The sequence below is a fragment of the Hakea prostrata genome, chromosome 4 (genome assembly GCF_041222555.1).
Source record: "Hakea prostrata isolate BN-2017 chromosome 4, UWA_Hpros_2, whole genome shotgun sequence".
In the NCBI taxonomy this organism is placed as follows: domain Eukaryota; kingdom Viridiplantae; phylum Streptophyta; class Magnoliopsida; order Proteales; family Proteaceae; genus Hakea; species Hakea prostrata.
In genome coordinates, this window is record NC_142603.1 from 48965455 (window position 1) to 48989160 (window position 23706).

Sequence of the window (23706 nt, forward strand, 5' to 3'; positions counted from 1 at the left end):
GTAATCCTATAACTTTATTTGTATTCTATTAATGTAAGTCTCCCTTTTCTCCGAAAAGAAAACAAGTTAGGACTAATCCAGCTCTTCTGAAGATGACCGTGTCCTAAATATGGATAAGCCTTGAGTTCATCGTGACAAAACCTATTCAAAAGTGTACACTGTTAAAGCGGGTCGACCACTGGGATTGGTGAGTTGCCTTCGAAGCTCAAGTCAAATTAGATTTCGCCACCACCTCAAGATTGGGGCCTTAGTCCGAATGTTAAGTGTAAGTAATCGGACTTAGTAGGAAGATTAGTAGAGTGTGTACCCTGATATATATGCATTTAAGTGGAGGTATTTATAGACTGAGCTATCCAAAGATCTTTCTGTTAATGAGTTCATGTAACCCTTGATCCCCACACAACTGGAAACGTTGAATAGGGCTGATAGGAGTAAGACTTAATGTAATTGAGACACCCCGGGTAGCTGGTTGCATACTCCCAGGGACGGAAACTGCTTCAATCTTGTGCATTAAATGCGCAGGACTGTCATGCAAAATTTTGGATCGTCGGATCTGAAATTTTGATCTTGACCGTAGAAGGTTGACAACCCATCGCACCCTGAGCCCGTGTGAGCCTGCAACCCTACTACCAGTTGCCCACCATAAAGTTGGTGGTCGGTCAGATCGAGCGACCGGCCTGATCAACCGTCTACACTAGGGTGGCAGGTGCACCTATTTAGGTGACTGCCTGCCCTCTTGGCTCATTTGCCACTTCTCTTTTGCCAAAAGGTGATTTGTGTCTCCACACCTCTTTTGCCAAAAAGTGATTCTGAGGCATTCTTCCCCTCTATGTCAGTTATTTTTTTTTAAAACAATGTCAATTTATCTTAGATCTATAGTTTTTCCAATCTCTCCTTAGAAACTTAGATTTTTGGTGAAAATCTTGCTTCCCAAGCTTCTCTTTACTATTTTCTATATTCCAAATCATCAACCATGCACCAACACCATTTTGATCCCTTGTTAGTTTTCTCTTTCGTTATTACTCTATTAGATCTATACATATGGCTGCCCATGGAGATCATCAGGCATCCATGCGAGACATGGATGTGGACATGGATGTGGTGAGAGACCTTACTTGCCACATCTCTTTGGGATGGAAGAGGAGAGCACCTCTACTTTGCCCATTTAAGGAGACATACCTGTTATTGTTAAGGAGGTTGCAGCGTTCAAGGTTGCCAAGAGTTTTCATGCTCTTGGGTGGGATTGAATGCTTAACCTAGATGAGCCCATCAACCCTGAGCTAACTAAGTACTTCTATAGCAATCTGACCTTTCTCAAGGAGTCTGATTGGGGAATCTCATAAGATCCTAACCTTAAACCTTGATTTCAAGTCCGAGAACCCGAGGGTGAGGATTTGGTAAAAGACAATTGTGTGCCATCCAAATTAAGACCACTGTATTGGTACCAAAAATCCATGGAAACTAGTGAAGTATAATAGGCAGAGAGTTACCTATTCAGTATAGGCATGATTTTATACCTATATGTACCTTTTTGTATAGACACATCTATTATTGATCAATTTGGACTGTTGAATAGTTCGACTTAAGGGTGTCAATCTAATACCAAAACCAACCGTATAAACTGTACCATACTAAACTATTTAAAAACTTTTGTGGTATAGTTTTAAAAAATACTTCCTAATTTGGCACAGTACGGTATTGATTTTCAATGCCATATCAGGTACCAAACCGTACCTTTTCATACCATTTTTGTACCTTTTTGGTATTGGGTTCCTATACCATTTACTTACTGAAAACATAATGTATTGTATTCATACGTTTTCATATCGAAACTGTGATGTATCCTTTTCATGTCAATAAAAAATGGCACGGTATGGTTTTAGTTTTAGGTGTCGAGTTTCTATACTATATCGAATTATTGATACCATACTATTTTACACCCTTAGTTCAACTGCACAATTCAACAGTCTAGAGTGAACAATCTTCTTGGAGATTGACTAGTGCATGAGCCAAGCTAAAGCACCTAAACATGCCACATGTACAAGAACACTACACCATCCTCGCATGTACACTAGGAAGTATATAACACCGTAGTGTGTCTATTTATCATCTTAAAATTAGAATTACTAGGAAGTACCTATTAATGAATTCAAAATCTAACTTCTCGGTTTTTGATGTAGGACTAAAGAAAAATGCACTTTCCTAGTTCAAAATATTAAAAAAGCATTTACTTAATTTCAATTAATTCCAAGATAGAATTCATTATATTAAAAATATCACAACATGGATGTCCTATAGAAGAATGTTTTTAACCTTATTTTACCCAAAAAAGAAAAAAAGAAGAATGCTTCTTGTGAGGTATGGGTTATACTTGGGAGCAGCGCTGCTCCCAACAATGGTTGTTTGGGATGCACTTTAGAGCCCAAAATGCATTCCGACTGCGAACTGCTTAGAGCAACGTCGTTCCCAAGCACTTCGTATGAGGTACTAGCGTGTCAGCCAAAGTCACAATCTGTGATGTTAGTAGTATAACCAAGGTTTAGCTTGGCCTGAATGTAAACCCAGACAGTTTGGGAGGTTCCATCTAGATCTACTTTTAAGTGATGGATCAAAATATCTGCCCTAAAATGTGGACGTTTATCTAAACCTAATTTGAATAATGGGGATTGATGGTCATTCTTTTTTTTTTTTTTGGTAAAGGGTTGATGGTCATTCAAAACCTAGAATGTGATGTTTCCCTCAAAATGAAGTAAGGCTTTGAAGATTGATAATACAGGTGTAAATGGGCTGAGTTGGCCAATGAATATGAGAGCCAATTCTGGTTTTTTCTGGTAACAAGGGAGCCTATTGAGGTTGGCCTTTACTTGTTTGGGCTGTAAAGCCTATAATTGCTTCAGGTGATGAGGAGAACTAGGACCCACGTTTTGTCCAAAAATTCCAAGGAAGCATTTATGGGACGTAAATAACTTGATGGTGCCAGTTGAACCACCACACCTGAACACAACCATTGACACATGTACCGCATCAGCACGTATAAGAGAGACAAAAATAATAATAAGATACCAATATATTGTTAATTCCTACATGGGTTCTTTTATTATTTTTCTTTCTTGCCTTGACCATGCAATGCATAATTAGTTCACAGGGAACAGAAAAACTAGTATTCAGGATATAATTTTTCTTTCTATCCTGAACTATGTGAGATTGCCAGTCTTACATGAATGATATATCATTTTCAGTACTGTAGTTTAACACTCTTGATGTGGGTGAGAGGTTTTTGTTACATTAGCATCATGAAAATTAAAAATATTAGCCCTTCAAACAACAGTTGATAAACCACAATTATAAAACCTTGGTGGAACAATTTTGGACAATATTTTATATATTCAGCCTTGGGTTTTAATTAGACATATAAATAGATAGTCAAAATCCACCTCCGAATTTGCATTCGGATTCGTTTAAGGGTGTCCATATTCAAAAAAATTTCTTACAAAAAAATATCCATATCCATCTGATAAGCAACTGGATTCGGATTCGGATAATTGCTTTATCGAATTGGATAATATCCGGATATAGTAAAGTATTTAACATTTTTTCTCTGAAAAATTGATGATAATCGGATTCGAAAACAGATAATACAGCAACTGGATAATTAGAAATCAGAAATTATCAAATTAGAATAAAGTATTAAACATTATTTTCTCTAAAAAATGGCTGATAATGGATTTGGAAACTGGTAATCAATCAGTAATTATAAATCGAAAAAAATGACAATCACCAATCAATAATCGGATAGTTTATCGGAATTGATTATTATCGGATATCCGGCAAAGTTCCGAATTCGAATTCGGGTGCCATCTCTAAATTTCCACTGAATTCAGGTTCGGATACAAATAATGGTTTTGCTAATCGGATTCAGATTTGAATACTCATGTATCTGATCCGTCTACAGGTCTAGTTTTAACACCATCCAAGACTTGAAGAGGATCAGATTCCATCAAGGTATTTGCTTAACTCGTAGGCACACGACTGACCGCAACAGTATGGTAATCACAATTCTGGTTAGGCTTAAAATACCCAAACTTCTCTCCCGGCGTGCATTGCTGAACTACTCTCTGAAATATAAGAGTTTCAGCAGAGGCTGACAATGGAGAATCAGCCATGGTTTGGTGGGTTATCACTTACCTCAGGTACTCGGGAAACCCACTATTTAAGTGATTTGAGGATCAAGGATAAAGACATAAATCAACTAAGGAGGTCCTAACCTTCTGAATACAAAACACAGCAGGAAACATTAATTATTTGGCTTCAAACTTATACAAGTCAAAAAAAAAAAAAATTCAAACCCAGGCATACCATCAACCTTACAGTCTTACAGGCAATCCAGGGATAAAAAAAAATACTACAAAATTGAAATATTCTACAGACTGATTTCTGGGTACTGCAGTCCAAAATTTGGTGTCTATAACTATCCAATGAAGTCTACGACAACATGATTACAGTAATAGGTTGCAGATTGTTGTCTACACTGTAGAACCTTGAATACTCTGTAGAAGGGACTCTATCCTGTATTTCATAACAGGCTGACCTGATCGTGTCTTCTTCAACATCTTCTCCCTCACTACCTTCCTTCGAGCTTCAGTTTGTTCTCTTGCTTCCTTCTTTGCTTGGATGATTGCATCTCTCTCCATCTTTGCTTTCTCATCCTCTGCACGCTTCTTCTCATACAATTCTCCCAGACTCTGTGTGATCTTCTTTTTCTTCTTGTTCTTTTCATTCATCTTTATATCCTCTCCAACTTCTCTGTCCTGTAAAAACAGCCACGGTTGGTGTCGTGGTTAACATCATGCTACAAGAAGTCTACAGACCATTGACACACCAAGCTGATAGGCAATAACCACATCAAGCATCACTAATCTTAATGCTTTCACACCCAAAGTGGGTATTGGAAACAAGAAGTGGAACTCCCTTGATTTAATGAACCTGGCAAGGACAATAATCAAATAGTCTGCTTAAAGCTAAAAGAAACTATGGTACGGACCTCTGGTGATTCTTTCGCTGCCAAAGTATTAACCCTGGTTTCACTTTGTTGCCTCAGAAATTTCTTGTACTTGTTTACTTGTTTGGCATTTTTATATGTCTCCCTTTGCTTCTCTGAAACATCAACATTCAGGTCATTAGCCATGATAACAGAAATAATGGACATGGAAAGTAGGACGAGAAAACTACCTAAAAGACAAAGAAGCATTGTAGCTTCAAGACTTCAGACATTACATTAATTCACAAGTTTACTTAGTTGAGTAAGCTCAGAACATCAAATAACAATGCCCAGTTAGAAAGAATGTGTGACATTTAACAACCATCATTCCAAGGCAATAGTAGACCCAAATGGCAAAGTCTCTCACCCACTAACAACACAGATAAATGAATACGGTTGATTTTTCAGGGTTCCTAAGGTCTTCTGTATCCCATTACAGATGAACAAGTTGAGTGTTTGCCAAGAGCCAGTAAACTCAACTTTGATGGAACCAAAATCTGATGTGAGGCTCTCAATTTTCTGCTCTTAAAGCCACATACTATGGAAACTTAAGCATTGTTTGGCAATGATTCTTGTGGGAGAAACATCCAAATGGGCAAGAATCAGTTTCTGGTGTACTTGTGTCCATTTTCTCATTTCACCCTATTGAAATCTTATTGGTAATAACAGAATGGGCATGTGCCAGTGGCAAAATGGGCACAAAATCTTGTTTGGTAAGTATTCAAGGAGCTCTAACGATCAAATTTGCACATAGTATAGTATTGCAAAGGCTATTAAGGTGTTCCAGGTAATGCTGCCTGATGTGGACATGCATATCATGGCTGCAAAACGGATCATGTTTGACCTATCCTGGAGAGAGGCCTTCATAGCGAGCGATCCCAATTACATAGCAGTTATTTGGAAGATGTTGGATAGTGACTCCCGACCACCCAATTAGATTGATTTATTTGGAACAGTTAACATGACCTGGTTTTATGAACTTGTTGAGTATTTGTATGGATTATGGACATGTGGATGATACTCTTTTTATTGTTTAGTTGACTACGTTTGCATGGGTGTTTGCTGAATTACATTTGGATGAATGTTTGTTTAACTACGTTTGGGCGAATGTTTCTTTAACTACGTTTGTGTATTTTACAGAATGCCTCATGAAGGGGATACATCTAGTGATTCAGATGAGTTGTTACTTGAGGCATATGTAATTACAGAGGTGGTAATGGGTCTAGAACAACAAGTCCCATGTGTCCCAGAGTGAATACATGATAGCATTCTTATCAGACCAGACCATGTTCAAGAAATACTACATGGACACGTGGATCGTTGCTTGGATAAATTTAAGATGGAGTGCCATGTGTTCTATAACTTAAAGTTAAATATGCACGAGAATAGGTGGTTAAAAGATAGTAGGTACATTTGAGTAGATGAACATCTTGGAGTCTTCTAAGGTTTAGTTGTTCGTAACTTCAAGCATAGGGATGTTGCGGAATGGTTCCAATGTTCACCAGAGACCATTAACAGAATATTATAATGTGTTAGAAGCCTTTTTGAAGTTGAGTAAGAAAAACATAAAGCCACCTAACCTTAACGCAGTTCTAATTGAGATCCAGTCAAACCCAAAGGCATATCCTTTCTTTAAGGTATGTTATTGTTATTATTATTATTATTTTAATTATTAAAAATTTGACAACTAATTCCATTTATATCTATACTGTTCCACTAAGGTGAATTCCTAATTTGTTCACGATATTCATTGGACTATATTAGGATTGTATTGGTGCCATTGATGGCACTCACATACACGCAGTGGTACTAGCTGACGAACAAATACCGTGTAGTTGAAGAAAATGAATCCCCACATAGAATGTCATGTGTAGGTGCTCCTTTGACATGAAGTTTACATTCATGTATGCTAGTTGGGAGGGTTCTGCAAATGATTGCGAAGTGTTTAGAGAAGCAATCACTAACCTGACATTAAATTTTTCTCATTAGAGAAGCAATCACTAACCTGACATTAAATTTTACTCATCCTTCTCCAGATAAAGAATAAATGGATTTCTTCTATTCGTTTTAACACTATCAAATTTAAGTTAATGTGACTCACACATATTATTTTATGTTTTAATATGTAAGTATTATGTGGTTGACTCCGAATACCCGACTATGCCAAGATACATGACCACCCTTCAAGGTAATTAGATATCATCTGCAAGACTATAGGGGGAGAACAAGGACTACAGTTGAAAATTTCAACTACACGCATTCTTCGGTAAGGAACGTTATAGAACGATGTTTTGGATGCCTAAAGAGTAGATTTTCAATTTTGCGAAAAATGCATCATGGGTTTTCAATAGAAACTCAAGCCGCATTTGTGATTGTTTGCTGTGTAATTCACAATTATATCCGTGACCAACAAATTGCTGATAAATAATTAGAAAAATCTGGAGAGCCAAATTGGATACCAGATGAAGACTTATCAGAAGATTATATATCTCCCCTGGCAATAGTAACACTCAAAATGAAGCAAGACAAATGCAGGAGTTAAAGAAGACAATTGCAAATCAATTGGTAACTAGAAAGGGATTGCCCTCCAATCACTTAAAACATTATATTATTTGGGGTTGTCATGTGAAAAATTCAAGTGTTAACTTTAAATAGTTGTATTTAACTTGTAATTAAGATGGTTTTTATTTAAAAAAAAAAAAAAAAGTGCCCACTTTTTGTAATTACTAAACAAGATTTTGTGCTCATTTTGACACTGACACATGCTCATTCTATTATTACCAAACAAGATTTCAATAGGGTGAAATGAGAAAATAGCCACAAGCACATCAAACTGACTCTTGCCATTAGGGTGAGAAATATCAAAAATCATTGCCAAACAATGCCAAAGCTTCAATTTGGAGCTTCTTGGGCAAGAGCTTAAAGGGTGCCAAAACACCCGGTTCATGCCCCATTCTGCCCATTTTTTTGAACCAGCACATATTGTTCCGCACATTTTACCAAACAAGAATTTTACCTGATTCAATGCCCAAAATGGCTATGAGCACATGAATCAGCTCCCAAAAGAGCATTGCCAAACAAGGCCTTAAGATACAGAAAAAATCTCAGCCTAGTTTTGACCAAAAATGGGTCAAGAGCATGTCTTGTTGTTGAATGGTCTTTCCTTATAAGAGCTACAATTTCCTGACATTATATAAAGGTGCCCAGCGGATCTAGAAAGAGCCAATAGAACTTTTAATGGATTCTTCATCTTTTTGGTTAGTTCTTGATGCAGTGACAGAAGAAATAGGAGAGAACCTTGCTATCTCAACCAAATCGGTTGCACTAATTGAATGCTACAGTACACAAGCAGCCAAGATACAGAAAATGGAGTATGCAAATGACGAAGGAAAGAAAACACGTGGAGTGAACAAGAAAGGTAGTTGCTTTCCGCAACAAAGAACAGACCCAACAATTATACCTCAGTTAAGTTGTAAAACAAGTTATCTACAGGCCTGGCTACTAGGAATATTAGTATTTGTTCAGTCATTAAGAATTTCAGTAACCTATCTTGTGACAGTTTCTCTAAGTTTATATGCCTACAGCCTATACAATTATTTTACTCCCGGATTCTTTATTCTTGAAGCTAACCATCTGTTCCACATACCTATTGAGATTACAAGGTTTCTAGTCATCAATTCCTTTGCTACATCCAAACAGGTCCTCCCACAACCTTCTTTTTCTCTACAGGTAATAGATAGTCTCAAACCAAGGGATCCCACCATATTGTCTGTTACTCATGGAACCCTTCCATGACTCGTTAATTCCTTGAAAGATAGTAAAGCCAGGTCAGAATATTTGCATTAACTAGCTTGATGCAATTGGTTTATGGTTATGTGCCATAGAGGACAGCCTAATTAGTCAAATTAAAATTTTTATTTTTATTTTTCTTTCATGTTTGCCAATGGAAGGGGGGTTTCTTACATATCCAATACCCTGCTTTTAAGGGTTCCTAAGGCCTTTTGTGTATCACATTGCTGATGAACAACTTGAGCATTTGCCAAGTAGCTTGAGCCAATGAACTCAACTGCAGCAGAAGCAAAATGTAGTAGGTCACTCAATTTTCTGGTTTTAAACCATACGCTGTGGAAAGTTATGGTACACAAGTATGCCCAGCTTAGTTTTTGGCCATATATGGACAAAAGCCTACCTTCTGGTTGCATCTCTTTCTTGATGAGTTAGTACAAAATAATGACAACTTTTTCGTTTCTGACATTATAGATAAGGTGATCAGCAAGATCCAGAAAGAGCCAATAAACTCTTAACAGATTCTTCATCATTCTGATTATCTCTTGATGCAGTGACACTTGAAATCAACCCTTTCTAACTCCTCTAATTGCACTAATTAAATAGTACAGAACACAAGCAGCCAAGACACAGAAATGGAGTATATGAAGAAAACAAGGGGAGTGGACAAAAAAGGTAGTTGGTTTGCACAGCACTGAACAGCCCCCCCACAAATCATGCCTCTGCTAAATTGTCCACTAAATTATCTGTGCAGGCCCAGGTAGGAAGATTAGGATTCGGTTCAGAATCATTAAATATTTATCAGTAACCAATCTTCTGATGGTTTGTCTAAGCTCATATGCCTATGCATTTTCCCTGTTTACTCTTGGATCCTCCATTTTAGAAGCTAAGTTTCTGTTCCAAATACCTAGTGAGCTCACAAGGTTTCCAGTCATCAAGATTTTTCCTTGATTCAGAAAGTTCTCAGACAGGCACTCACAACTTTTCTCTAAAGATGATCAAAAGTTTCAAACCCAAGGATTCCTCCGCATCAGCTGTTACTCACGGAACTCAAACTTTTCATGACTTGTTAACTCCTCAAAAGCTAGTGAAGCCAAGACTATGACTACTTGCATTGATCAGCCTAATTAAACTGTTCAAGGTTCATTGCGAAGACTAGATATGCTAACTTGGCAACTTGAATTCATGACTTTTCTTTCTTGGTTGGGGAAAGGGTGTTAAAGATTCTACCCATCAGCGATTCAGCGGTAACCTAGGATTTGACTTGAGACCCAAAACAGAACCGCAAATTCTTCTGCTACAAGATGCTGTTTCTGTACTCATTTTCAGACTCACAAACACAACCCCAATCCCAAAAAGGGCAACTATTTTGCAGTTTCTATTGATTTTCTACCCACTTCAATGAAAGTCGATAAAATAAAAAAATATACAAATGAAGTGCCACCCAAACAAACCAATGGATAATAAAAACGAAATGTAAACATAAGTAAACATATAAAACCCTAAAACTTAATAACAGTTCGAGATGCTGAAATTGAAGTAGGTCAAGTTTGTAAACAAAGAAGAAAAGCAAAGCTTACTAATGAGGGAAGGATTGTAATCTCTGTTCTTGGTCTTGGCATTGGCGAAAGTTTCAAGAGGCAGACCTCCCCCTCCCAATCTCTTCTTCTTCGTAACATTCTTCTTAAACTTGAATGATGATTTAGAGAACTTCTCTCCATTTCCTTCCATGTGATTTTCGACTCTTCGCTCTTTCATCTTTCTAGAGAAAAAAAAAACCTCGTAGAACAACCTTGTCAGTGATAATCAAATTGCTAGAGCTCAGAAAGCTCTGTTTTTTTTTACTGCAATTCTATCGGTGCGAGCGATCCAATTTCACGGCTGCCGGTGTAGAGTTTGCGTTTACGCTCGCGTATATCCTTCCTTTCACGAACAATCCGAGCCTCCTGAGTTGGTGCGCGACCTGCGTGGTTATTATTATAACTTGGTTCAATATAATGTGGGCCAAGGGCTTATCTGGGCCCAGCTCTAGTGGGCCGTTTGGGTTTGGAGGTGAAGGTTGCAAACTTGCAACTAAGGTTCGGCTGGGCGGGTTTAAATTCAGTTAATAATGAGCAACATTGTGCTGCCAACGGTCGAGATTTTGATCTCGAGTGCCCGTCTCGCTTTTAACCATCTGTAAGATGGAAGGTCAAGATCGAACTTAACTCACATTGACTCCTTCTTCTATACTATGGTACCTACAGTTCAATTGTGGTTGTTCTCTAGTGTGACATGCTATGATCACCATCAAAGGTGAGAATTGGACTCCTAGGTTGGGAGTCTGATCTCCTTTGGCAGGAAGGATTTCGATGAAGAGTGATTGCCCGCTGTAACCCTCTTGGCATAGGCCCCGTCGCTTGAGAGCTTCGGTACATCTCTTTCGGGTCAGTGATTCCGTCGTGTCCTTGTTTTTGGTCTATGACATTTTGTCTTTCTAGCCATGCTGTGACATATAATTATTATGGCGTTAGGGCATCTGGTCTTCAACATACTTTTCACTTAGTTTGTCTACTCCTTTGGGCGACCCACTCCTGTTCTAGGCAAACCAGTCGTCCTTTTGTTCGTATCCGGGGCTTTAAGAGCCAGCAACTTGATCTCCATTGGCAACAGATGTGCGCATTTAATGCACAACATTCAAGTTAGCCCTGGCTGCGCTGAGCTTAACCTCTTTCCTTGAAAATCCCAGCTTGACCCTGACTCTAACTCTTGTCTCTTTATTGCTTTTACCCTTTTTTGGCTCAAGACTCTGGCTTTAAGTTTACCCTAATGACCTTGACCATAAAAGATAGAGCAAATTGCACTGACACCCCCAAAATGAAGGCTTTAAAACACTGACACCTCATTTTTTGTTTGAAAAACACATAGGTCCTATTTTGTTAGAATGGTTAGTTATATTATTGCAAAGACTATTATACCGTTCCAATAAATTTTATTCTTATTTATCAAAAAAAAAAAAAAAAAAACAAAAAGACACTCTTCTGCCTAGGAAGGTTATTTGATGAAAACATTGTTGTTGAATTTTTTTTTTTTTTTTTTTTTCCTTAGATTTTTGTAAGGGCATTTTTGAAATTAAATAAAAATAAACAATGGGTTAACTATTTTACTAACATAATGGACTTATGTGTTTAATGAATTGGGGTGTCTGTTTATGCATTACAGTTATATTGATGCTGCTCTTGACTAAATCTCCTTCGTGCCGAAGACGATGAGTCATGCAAGAAGGGTTAGACGTGGGCAGGCTAGAATATTGAGCAACCGCCTCCGATGGCTTAGTTAGACAGTGAACAGATTAAGATCCCGTGCAAGAATTACACAAGACTATGCTCATAATGTATTGGATGCTTACCGGAGGGGAGTGTCTTGGTATTTATACTGTAAGTATTACCTTTTATGTATTTGGTAAGTTTAACCGACGAAGGCTGTTGTTTCTCTTGAGATTATGCCTCATTGTCGTTGGTCCCGCTCGATCGGTGACTGAAGTTGATCTTCCCAATTGAGAATGGTTGCCATATTAGTCCAACGTATGTTACGCCTTGATCAAGCTGGTCGGTTCTTGTCCCGATTGTATAATATGCGGAGCCTCGGCTGGGTAGGAAACTTCCGTATGATCTATATTTTTCAAACAAAAAGTGGGGTGTCAGTGTTTTAAAGCCTCCATTTTGGATACTAGTGCAATTTGCTCTAAAAGATAATAAACTCATGAGAAAGTTTCTCTCCCTCCCTAGTATTTACTCTCAATTTATCCTTTTCAACTTGACTCCCCAGAAAATGCAAACATTTACCTCTCTTTCTCCTTTGATATTTTAAAATGGCTAAATTACCCTTGTTTTGCTTATTGGTTATGTTGATGTTTCAAATTGTTTTTCGGTTTTTATATTTACTTTTCTCCTCTCTGTAGGAACCCACACTTTTTTCTCTTTTTATTTTTCTTCTTCACTTTTATAGTAATTTATTAATTTTTTTTTCTTTATTTTAGGAATCCATTCTAGAAATATTTATTAATTATTGTTTTTACGTGTGGGTCCTCCTTTATGACCACAAACTAATGTTGGGTTCCCTTAATGCAATATATTACGTGTGGGTGTACACCGTTAGTCGCCATTAAGTATATTCAAATTTCAAATATCTAGAGATTTCAAATTTATGGAGTCATAATTTATAAAATTAATTGTTTGGTTAATTGAATATGTGGAATGAAATCTGTGGATTCATCTGTAATTTTTGTGAATGCACAATATGTTTAGCATTTTTATAGTAGAGATGAAATCTCTGGATTTCACCCCATACCCCCATAAATCTATAGATTCACGTTTTTAGTGTAAAAAGTTGAATTTCTAGATTTCATGAATCTATAGATTTTCACAACCAAACGGGTATAAAACTCGCATTCATGAATCTAGAGATTTGAAATCTCTAGGTTCATGTAACCAAACAGGCTCAATACATTGTGTGATTATATTCTCCCCCTTTTATTGGATTTATATATCTTTTTAACCATCTAATAATGTGTGATGACCAATTATCTCTTTATATATTAACACAATGTATTAAATAACCAAAGGGACATTTTAGTCCCTTCACGTTTGAAATTTTAATATACTTAATGGCGGCTAATGATGTTAATTTGCTTAGGACCCACACTTAATATAGTGCATTAAAAACACTCAACATTAGTTTATAATCTATTAAAGGGACCCACACGTAAAAAACTCTTAAATGTATTTTCTTAGTTTCTCCCTCTTTTACAAGAGTCCATCATAGAAGAAAAAAAATTATAAATCATACATTCAAACTACTATATAAAAGTAAAACCTTAATTTAGTTATAGTATATTTTTTCATTAGACCAAAATACCATTTCCTAACCATAGACACCCCTTTCCTAAGTATACAAACCCTTTCAAACATTTCAGATACATATTCATAATCCATTCCTTAAAAGTATCCATTTTCAATAGTTATATTTTCAACAGTTATATCTCTTTAGCAAAAACCCAATAAAGAAATACTTAACAATACAAATCTAAAAGCCTCTACTTATTCTCAAATGTCACATCAGACACCTCTTTCCAAATACTATGTAGTATAATATCATACTACTATATAAAAGTAAAACCTCAATTCAATTATGGTATTTGAGACTTGTAGTTTTAGAAGAAGAAGAAGAAGCTAAAATAATGAACTTGGCTAACGTTTCAATTTCTAGGCTTAAAAGAGTGACGGTTGTTTGGAGTGGGGCCCAAGCATTTATGACCGATTGAATGACTTTACCTCACCATTTAAATTAATAATGTGGACTGCAAAGAGCTTGTGGATCTTGCCTATGGGCATGCCCTGGATGACTCTTTCCTTGCTTCTCTTTTGTTAGTCGATATCAGAAATTTTATTTGTAGGTCTGATTCTTTTGTTCTTCAGCCCATTTCTAGAGCTGTCAATTGTGTGGCTGATGCTCTAGCCAGGAAGGCCTCATCCTTGGCAAGTAGGGTGATTTGGCCAAATTCCATTACGTGGCTCTTGGACCTGTGTTGCTAGGATGTTGTTTATCCCTCTTGCCCCTTTCAATGAAATTACTCTTTACCAAAAAAAAAAAGAGACCGACTTAACCTCAGTACCTCACAATCTCATGAATTAAATTAATAATGGCAAAACTATCGCCTAAAATATCGGGGAAAAACCAGTGAAATTCTCCTGTTCGCTAGGTTTTGCACCTTGGCGAACCGGCAAATTCCGCTAGACTTTCGTATCCTGGTTATGGTATGTTTTTTCATTGGACTAAACTACCCTTGTTTATTAACAACAATTGCAAACTCTTTAATTAATACTTCCTTACCTCAAAATTTATACCTCTCTACAAATAGTCACCTCTTTTATTTTTCTCTTATAAATATTATGCATAACAATAAATTTATTCCTCGTTTTAGATCAACGGGACAAAATTAGGCATTACTACTACGAAGCTGTACTTCGTATTAATCTACTTAATCATAATAAGAACAAAAAAACCACGTGCATCTCGGGTGAGTGTATATATATACTAGTAAAAGTAAAAAATAAAAATTCTATACAGAAGGAAAAAGAAAAGAGAGGTGAATAAAAGTAAAAAGAGAGAAAATTTTCCTAAATAATTGTTAATCCCATATTGTTGTTTTATATTTATCAAAAATAGTCTACAAGGTTGTATGAAAACGCAGAGTCAAGCAATCAATCCTGAGCTGATCTTAATCATGATCCTCATCTAGGGTTAGAATATTTACCAATTTAAGATGGATCACAAAGTGATTGAATAGGAATTGATCCATTTTGCTGACTTCAATTCCAATGATATATATGTTTTCTAATTTTAAAAACCATGGTATACATCACACTTCATCACACTAAAATCGACTCCTGATAAGTTGGAATAACTGCTTCTAGTAACATATTTTAAACTACTTTCAGGAAATTCAAATTCAATTGAGAAGCCCAGTTGATCACTTGGTTTTCCCAGGTTACTTTTCCTTTCATCTTAACAACTACTGGTGTAATTTGCAGAAGAGATCAAGAATGATCCAGGGCAATAGCAATTCCACATACAAAATCTACTTTCAATGGAGCTAAAATGTTGCTCCAGAAGCACATCTCTGATACAAAGCTATTCTTTTCCATGTGGAACATACAAATAGTAAATGCAGGAAAGATTAATCACTAATAATGAAGCTGAAAATCAAATCTGAGGTGTACATATCAAGTCTCTCTATCTCTCTCTGTGTCACACGTTTAAGTCATCTGTGTCAGTTGATTTCTCTTGAATCATGCCTTGTTCTGTTATCAATTTTCATTGCTTTATCTTGATCCTCACTTGTGGAAGTCTTCGGATCCAATTCTTGCAACTTCAGCTCCAAATCGAGGTCTTTCTTCGAATCCTTGTAGATCATGTAAATGATCATTTGAACAATTCCAAACACAAGACCTATAATGTTTGGTATCTAGTCATCAAACAAGCACCATTAGCAAGTCTACACAAGGATTTCAGATATGATTTTGAGCATTGATTTAGGAACAGTGCTGAAATACTGAAATGCAAGCAAGGCTTACTGCTATGTATAAATCTTTTATGAATAGGCCATAGAAGAACCACATGATTGCACAGAGAGTGAGGGAGAAGGACAATGAGAATGGCATAAACTCAATGCTCTTTGTTCTTATGACCAACCTCTGCATTTACAAGGAAGAGGGTCATTTGAAACAGTAGTGAAAAGTTTATTGATTCAACTAATGTATTGGATTATGGGTTTAAGCAGAGCAGCTTACCATGATACTAAGAGGAGCAGCAAAAACACCCACATTAAATCCAGCACAGATCCACCCAACAATGTTGATCCTTAGTGATCCATGAGCAAAAATGATAGTAGAAGCAAGTATTGATCCAAATATTCCTACGTTGAACAGGAGCAGCAACTTCACTGTGAAGATCTGGCAATGTTCATACAACACCATTAATGGAGGATTTGGGGAGGATAGATCAAGTGGGCTTTGAAGGTCTATAAGCTTATAGAACTACCAACCTTAGCTTTTTTGGGAGCATATATCAGGTATATTATTAAGTAAATGCCTTCTATTGTGCATCCAATGCTGTTGATGGTGAGAATCATGAAACCATTGGGCTTGAGGTAGGCATAATACAACCATAACATTGCACTAAAAAGTGCCACCACATAAGGTATTGATTGAAAGCCTTCTGTTGATTTCTTCTTATAAACGCGATAGAAGGTTGGCCTAGAATGGAAGACCAACAAAAAAAACACAGAAAAATTCATAAAATTCATGAAATCATTTACTATGTGTCATCAAAATTGAAGTAATGTGTTCTTACAATGGAGCTAGAAACACCACGAATGATACAATGTTACCTGAAGAAGTTTGAAACAAGAAACAATGGTTAGTGTTAACAGGAAACAATTCAGGAAAGAGTTCAGAGGATTTTAATGTGTGATACCTAGAAGGCCAAAAGCAAAAGCTAGATGGTGATGAACAGTTATGAATGCCATTCTTTGATTGAAGCTCTTTGGCACTGCAAGTCTGCAACCAGGCTGACTACATTTATAAACTGCGCAAGAAGTGGAGTTTCTTCTATTAATTGTTGTCTTAATTGCCACCTTAATATGTGTGTTGCGTAATGTTATGACTCATTAACTTGTTGGGCTGCGCTTAGTCATAAAGTGAAGTTTCTAAAACGAATTGAACCCATTGGAGGTTTTCATGGGCTGTTTTCTTTTTTTTTTTTGGTAAACAGTACTTCATTCAGATAGCTAAAAAAAGTACAAACACATATGCATGAGTACACAAGGTTCGGACCGAACCAAGGAGCGGCAAATGACCAAGCTGTCGTACATGCAATAGACAGGGCCAGCCAGGGTAAGGGTTGGGTCAAGCCCAAAATGGATCACGTCCACAAAACCCTTAAAACAAACATACACCCACATAGGGGGACTTACATACACCCACATAGGGGGACATACAAAACGCCGCAGGGCGGACAAAAACTCCTCGGTTGTGGCAATGGTAGCACGAAGTGCGGAGAAGGTTTGAACCTCCCATCCGGCTCGCCGCATGGCGTACTGTCAGCTCGACACGAAGAACTTGTACCCGGTGTTGGAGTTGTTCGTGTGTGTACCAAAGAAATGCTGCAACCAAAGGAGTTGTTATGTGAAGTACTGCAACGAAAACTACAAAAACAAACAAACGGAACTAAGGGGAAACCCTAGATCCGGTTATTGAGCGACAGGAAGATAGAAACGGAAGCAAAAGAAAAAGAAAAAAAGTGAGTAGTGGAGGTAGGGAACCGAGAAAAATAAAAAAAGGAAGGAAAACACCGATCCGTGGAGACCGAATCGGTGTGCGTCGGCAGATCCGGTGGAGAGACAAAGATTAACGGGAGAGGAGAAGCGGGAGAGATGGAGGGTTTTTTTTTTTTTTTTTTTTTTTTTTTTTTTCAACCCGTCACGGGAGGAGAGCGGAGAGGGGTGGGGGTGGTGATAGAGAAGGTAAAACAAGAGGCGGAGAGAGTAGACGGTGAAGACTGCAGATCCGGTGTGCGAAACCGAGAAAGAGAAAATAAAAAAGAAAAAGGAAAAAAAAATGCCGATCTGAAGTTCAGATGCGAGCAGAGGAGGGAGGGGAAGAAGGTGGGAAGAGGAGGAGAGGTGGAGAAAAGAGAGGCGGAGGCGGAGAGCGCCGGGCGAGTCTCTCCGCCTCAAACGGCGAGAGGCTGGAGGGAGGCTAGGGCGTTCAGCGTGGCGGGTTGAGTTCAGGCGGTGTTTGGTGAGAGAACACCAGAAAAATTTCATGGGCTGTTTTCAAAGCATAACTTAAATGAAATGAGGTTGGAATAAATCAATCATGTCTAATTGCTAAGGAATAACATTAGATACACTTTGTTGGCCTGGAAAACTATCCCTTGGTCCCCCCCCCCCCCCCATTGGTTTGGTTCAAGAGGCACATCTCTTGTCATTCCCTTGCCCTTTGGTGATCTCTCAACCATTGCCCTCACACTGAATTTCTCCCATTCACCGACATGTCCTTGCCAGTGCCGATGTATCCTTTGTTATAACAGCTTTGAAGACCTTAATTATCTTTTTTTCACCTCGCCCTTCCCCCACTCCCTCTAGGCTTTGAGCTCTATCTGGTCCCTCTCTAGATGATCAGGATTTGTCGGTGGATTCTTTGAACCTGATCTAGTTCTACTATGTTTGATCTTGTTGGCAAGTTGGAGCTCCGAGTAGTAATTCATCACTTATGGTGAGAGCGAAACCTAAAGAGATTGACCTCCAACTCTGGGTCCTTGAACTCAATTTGGAAAACTATGTTCTTTGATGTATCCTCTAGACTACAGTGAATACCCCCTCTTGTTGACACCCCAAGAAAAAGACTTATTATTATTAGGGATTAGATTCCTCTTTTCAGCCTTCTAGTGGAAGGCTCACCCCCCCCCCCTTTTTTCTTTCCTTCTTTGTATATTATTTCATTTCCTTCTTGGGTTTTTAAGTATTTTTTTTGGAGCGGATTCTTTACCACTATTAGTTTTGGAGGAATAAACTCTATTATTTTTTTGGAGGGACAGATTAGAGTATTCTAAAGGGCCTAGATCACGCGAAAATTCTTTCATACTATGTTAATGCAATAAGGTGCACTGAGCAAAGTATTTTTGGTCTTCTCCCAACCCTCAAACATGCACCCTCGTCTCTTGAGCTTGCTCGAAAATTTATAGATATCTTAAGAAAATTATTTGATCTGCCCTTTTGCCCTTCTGAATATTTGAAAGTTAAAAACTGGTTTTCAGGTTTGGCTATGAAGGCCATGGAGGAAACTTTACAAGATACTTGCGAATAATGTATTAACCTAGTATTACTTTTGTAATCTTCAGTTGTTTTAAGTAATGAATTTCTCTTTTCCATCCAAAAAGAAAGAAAAAAAATGAAATGCATTAAGTATTAAATGTTGAGTTTCAACCACTTCCAGTTTGGATGACAATTTATCAGAAGTTTGTTAGAAAGAATATGTAATAAATGACTATAGACAGCACATCATTCTTTTAGGTGTTAAGTACTAAGCATCATGATTATTGGAAAATTTTGAATTTGAAAGGGCATTTTGTGACCAACCATCATTAATCACATCCTGATCAGGTTTAGAGAATTAAAATACTGGTTGTTTATCAGTCTTGTAGCAGAACATAGACGATTAAGAGCTCCATTAAAATCCCAAAAGAATGAGTTGTCACCAAGGTTTAAAGTATCCCACGATACCATACTATACTAGCCGATACGTATCCATGTTTGACTCAACCGATACGTCTCTCCATTGAATTACACTAAAATACATTAGTAAGAGCAATACAATACTCGATATAGGACGATACGTCTCTTAAAATCACCTTACCGATATGCTACGCGATACCCATTTTTGTGAATTATACATTCCATGAAGAGTTTAACTGTGGCTTTAAATCCAAAAATTACTTGGGCTTTAGCTTTAGCTTTTAAAGCTTATTTCTGATTCAAGCTGGGCTATGTATACACAATAGTTTTCCTTTAACTTTTGTTCTAATATACATATAAGTCCAAACAGAGCTGATAAGAAAATAAAAATTCATGTAGTCAGCTTCATTTAGTTGAGACAAAGCTTGTTGTTATATGCATGCAAATCCAAAGCGGGGGGGGGGGGGACGATATCTGAACCCGTTCTCCTCTTTTTCTCTCTTTCTTTTCTGTTAACTAGTCTTGATCTGCATTCATTGACGAGCTTTTTATGATTCCTATTGATCTCTTTCCTTCTGTTTTATATACCTCAGACAACTTTGTTTTTGTAGATTCCTCTTAGCTTCTCCTCACAAGTGATGAGTAGTGATCAGCAGATGCATAGACTTGAGATTTGTCAACTTGTCCTGATTTACAAATCTCCCACTTCACCTGAATCTCAAATAGTTTTGAACCATTGGGTACAAGGCACGGTATGATCACTACAAGAAAAAGGGCCTACGGCGGCGTTCTTAAGTCAAAGTGAACCTTTCCTGACATTTAAAAAACACCGGTAAAAACGCCAGCAAAAGCACTACCGTATTGTTATCGTAGTACTAAATGCAAATGCCGATAATGGTGACTTACGATAACACATTTACCGGCGTTTTCTAAAAATGCCGTTAAAAGTGATTTATTGCGGCGTTTTCTAAACGCCGCTGTAGGCTATTTTTGCCGGCGTTTTTAGAAAACACGGTTTAAAGTTGTTACCTATGTCGGCATTTTACAAACGTCGGGATAAGTTTTTTTAATTAAAAAAAAAAAAGGTTCCAAAAAACAAATTCAATTTTACAAAAGAAGATCCAATTCCATCAATCCAAATTCAATTTTACAAATGTAATATGTGTCACTTTCTATTATATATACCAACAATCCAAAATGTTTCCAATGCCAACAAAATGGAATACATTTCTTGATCAGAGTTCAGCAATCCCTCCCCTCTAAGCAGTTGAACTAATAAGACAGTTCTTTCATGAAAGAATGCAAGTCATTCTTCTGCAGCCAGCTCTGAGAGTTTATTATGGATGATGGGAATCCTGATGATGCTGCAGGGGTTGTGAACAGTTGGGGTGATCTAGCAACTGCAGTTGAAGCTACCCAGCCACCACTAACACAATTAGTGCTACTACCCCCTCTGTTGTTCCAACCAAACTGATGTTGTTGTATGTCTCCTCCAGGAGCTAGAGACAACCCTCCTCCATCACCATTACTCGTAAGCTAATAGTAAAAAAGAAGAAGCATCATTGCGGTAGGTAGATTACTAAATCACTCGTACAAAACAAATCTGAAATTTACAAGTGTTGTATACATAGAGAAAGGAAGGGTGTCATTTCAAATGGGGGATAGAGAGAAGGTCTTCACCGTGAATGTGTAGCTTGCTGTCCCTCTAGATGCAGGAAAGATTGATTTGTTCAGGGTACAAATATTTAATTAATCCCACAGTCCTTTCACTGTGTCGACATGTGTGACTAAGTCAATAATGTTTCCCTCTATGGAGTTTAACCTCTATCCTAAAATTTGAGCATCCACAATTTCCCATGTTTCATTACCGGTTGACATAGGGAGATGGCTTGTTGCCCATAGCCTGTCAATACAACCCTATCTTTTTCAACTAATGAAAATTGACAGTTCCTTCTAGTTTCTGTTCAAAAATATGGTGAGATGTAGAGGACATAATTTCAGTCACTGTGGTTTTAGGTTTAGGTTTAGTTTCAGACATGGTAATACTACTTTTAGTCCACACAAGGGAAACCCAACCCTTCTTTTGTCCAGGAAAATAATAGCACAACCCAATCTGGAAAAAGAGCTTAGCAATTGAAAAACAATGCAACAATTAAAATGTCTTCTTTTCCAATTAACCAATAACACTTAGCCACAAAAATAATGTCTGAAATACTGTGGCAGCAATAGGAATGTGTTCAAAACAGAATGTCACAAGAAATTAAACCCCAAATACTGTGGAAGCAAGAGAAATGTCTTCAAAACGGACCTCTGAACACCCCCAATTGAAAAAGATACCTAACAACAGCAATGTCAATCCACCAAAACTAATAATCACGCCTGACAATCTCAAATAACAGGGGAGCAGCAGCAATAATATCCTTTTCCGGTCAATAGAAACAAATACAAGCCATTGGAGTTCAATATCAATGGACAAAGGAAGTGAGTAATCTAGAAGTGAGACACTAAGCCTTTTTCTGGACTTTTATAATGCAATATACCTTTGCCATGTTTAGGTCTTTGGTGAAGATTATATGTAAACTAACAAGTCATTAGTATATCAACTTATAGAATTGGCCCATCACATCACACTAGAGATCTCAAACATACTAAGCTCATAGCCATATAACCCATTGGGCATCCAAGTTAAGCCAACTCAGTAAACCAAACCCAAAATAACAAGCCCATCTTCTCTTCATGTGAAATTCTGAATTAAAATCGCCAGAGTTCAGATAAGAGTCCAATAAATGCCAAGTATTTGCACTTCCCATCATGTCAAGAGAGAATAAAAGGGAAAGATGAAGACATTCATTCCCCCCCCCCCTTTTTTTTGGTAAGACATTCATTTAGTCTTTTGTAAGCTGTAAGGAAATCAGACTAAGGTGAAAACAGGGGAGAAGCCAAAACAGAGAATGGAAAAGTATGAGTTTGTGAGAGATATTGGTGGTGGACCTCTTGGTTTTGAATTTCTTGAGGTTGAACTTTATTATTTCTTACCATAAGGTTTCTACCTTGCGTCTTCTTGGGCAGCAAATAGCATTCAGTTCCACAAAATCAAGTAAGCCATGAGTGAGGAATACGAGGCCTTGGATATCGGCCAAATCAAGTAATAGAAGCCACTGTAGAGAAATACAATCTAACATCCACAAACCCCAGCTGGTAGTAAGAAATCAATGAAAACAATGCACATAATGTTGATATGTTCTTATACTTTGGTAAAGTTTATATAGCTATTGACCTTATATATCAGAGTTTGTCTTGGATCACAAAGGGTGGAGTTGGAAAAGCTAGGAACAAATTCATTTTGGAGATATTGGAAGCGATTTGATCTTGTAGGTTTCACTAAATTGCCATTGAAGGATCTCCATGGTTTGTGGGTAAATCGCCCATCTTCGTCAAGCCTTGGGAGCCCTCTACTCCTCTCTGCAGGGTCGACTTCAACACTATTCCCCTGTGGATCAACCTCCCTGGGCATTCCTCTGGATTTTTGGAATCAAGCTTGCCTCAGTAGGATCGGTTCTGCCCTGGGTCGTCCTATCCGATCTGACTCGAAGACCTCTAAGCTTGAACGTCTCTCGTACGTTAGAATTTGTGTAGATGTTTCTGTTGCCAAGCCCCTCCCCCCTCATATTTTTATTGAAGACGATAATGGTCTGCATTACAAGCAAATCATCGCCTATGACTGGATTCCTGCGAGATGCGATGTTTGTGCTTCCTTCAGTCACGATGAATCCGCCTGCAAAGTTGGGATCCCAAATAGCAACTCAACTCTTGGTATTTTGCCCAAGCCGACCACTGTTAATCCTCAGCAATTTGGTCTGAATCGTGCAACTTTTCTCCTTGAAGAGGAAAGAATGGAAGAGGACCTCTCTAACTCTTCCCATGTTCTACTGATTGACAAGTTAGATAAAGTCTCAGTACTTGTAGCTCTTGTTGTTCCACCTTCATCAATTGCTCCGTCAAATGTTCCGTCATCTGCTCCGGCGACCAAAACTTACCGGAGAAATCAAAAAAAAAAAAAGAGAGAAAAAAATTCGAAACTCTCCTGGCTCTGCTGCTCAGACTG

The 23706-nt window shown here is 37.7% G+C and overlaps 2 protein-coding genes across 2 annotated transcripts; both read right to left on the reverse strand.

The window, feature by feature from the left end:
• Nucleotides 1-4267: 4267 nt before the first annotated feature.
• Nucleotides 4268-10735, reverse strand: LOC149019308 (rRNA-processing protein). Its single transcript, XM_089153337.1, has 3 exons — nt 10405-10735; nt 5042-5154; nt 4268-4808 (listed from the first exon to the last, which is right to left on the reverse strand). The coding sequence occupies exons 1-3, from the start codon at nt 10580-10582 to the stop codon at nt 4524-4526; spliced, it is 576 nt and encodes a 191-aa protein (XP_089009463.1). The 5' UTR covers nt 10583-10735; the 3' UTR covers nt 4268-4523.
• A 4878-nt stretch (nt 10736-15613) lies between these two features.
• LOC149019309 (bidirectional sugar transporter SWEET14-like) lies at nt 15614-16904 on the reverse strand. The gene is given in 7 exon segments (XM_089154080.1): nt 15614-15670; nt 15672-15830; nt 15940-16059; nt 16156-16317; nt 16410-16620; nt 16718-16754; nt 16841-16904. Coding segments are annotated over 7 exon segments (798 nt in total). The 5' UTR covers nt 16893-16904.
• Between the last annotated feature and the right edge of the window lie 6802 nt (nt 16905-23706).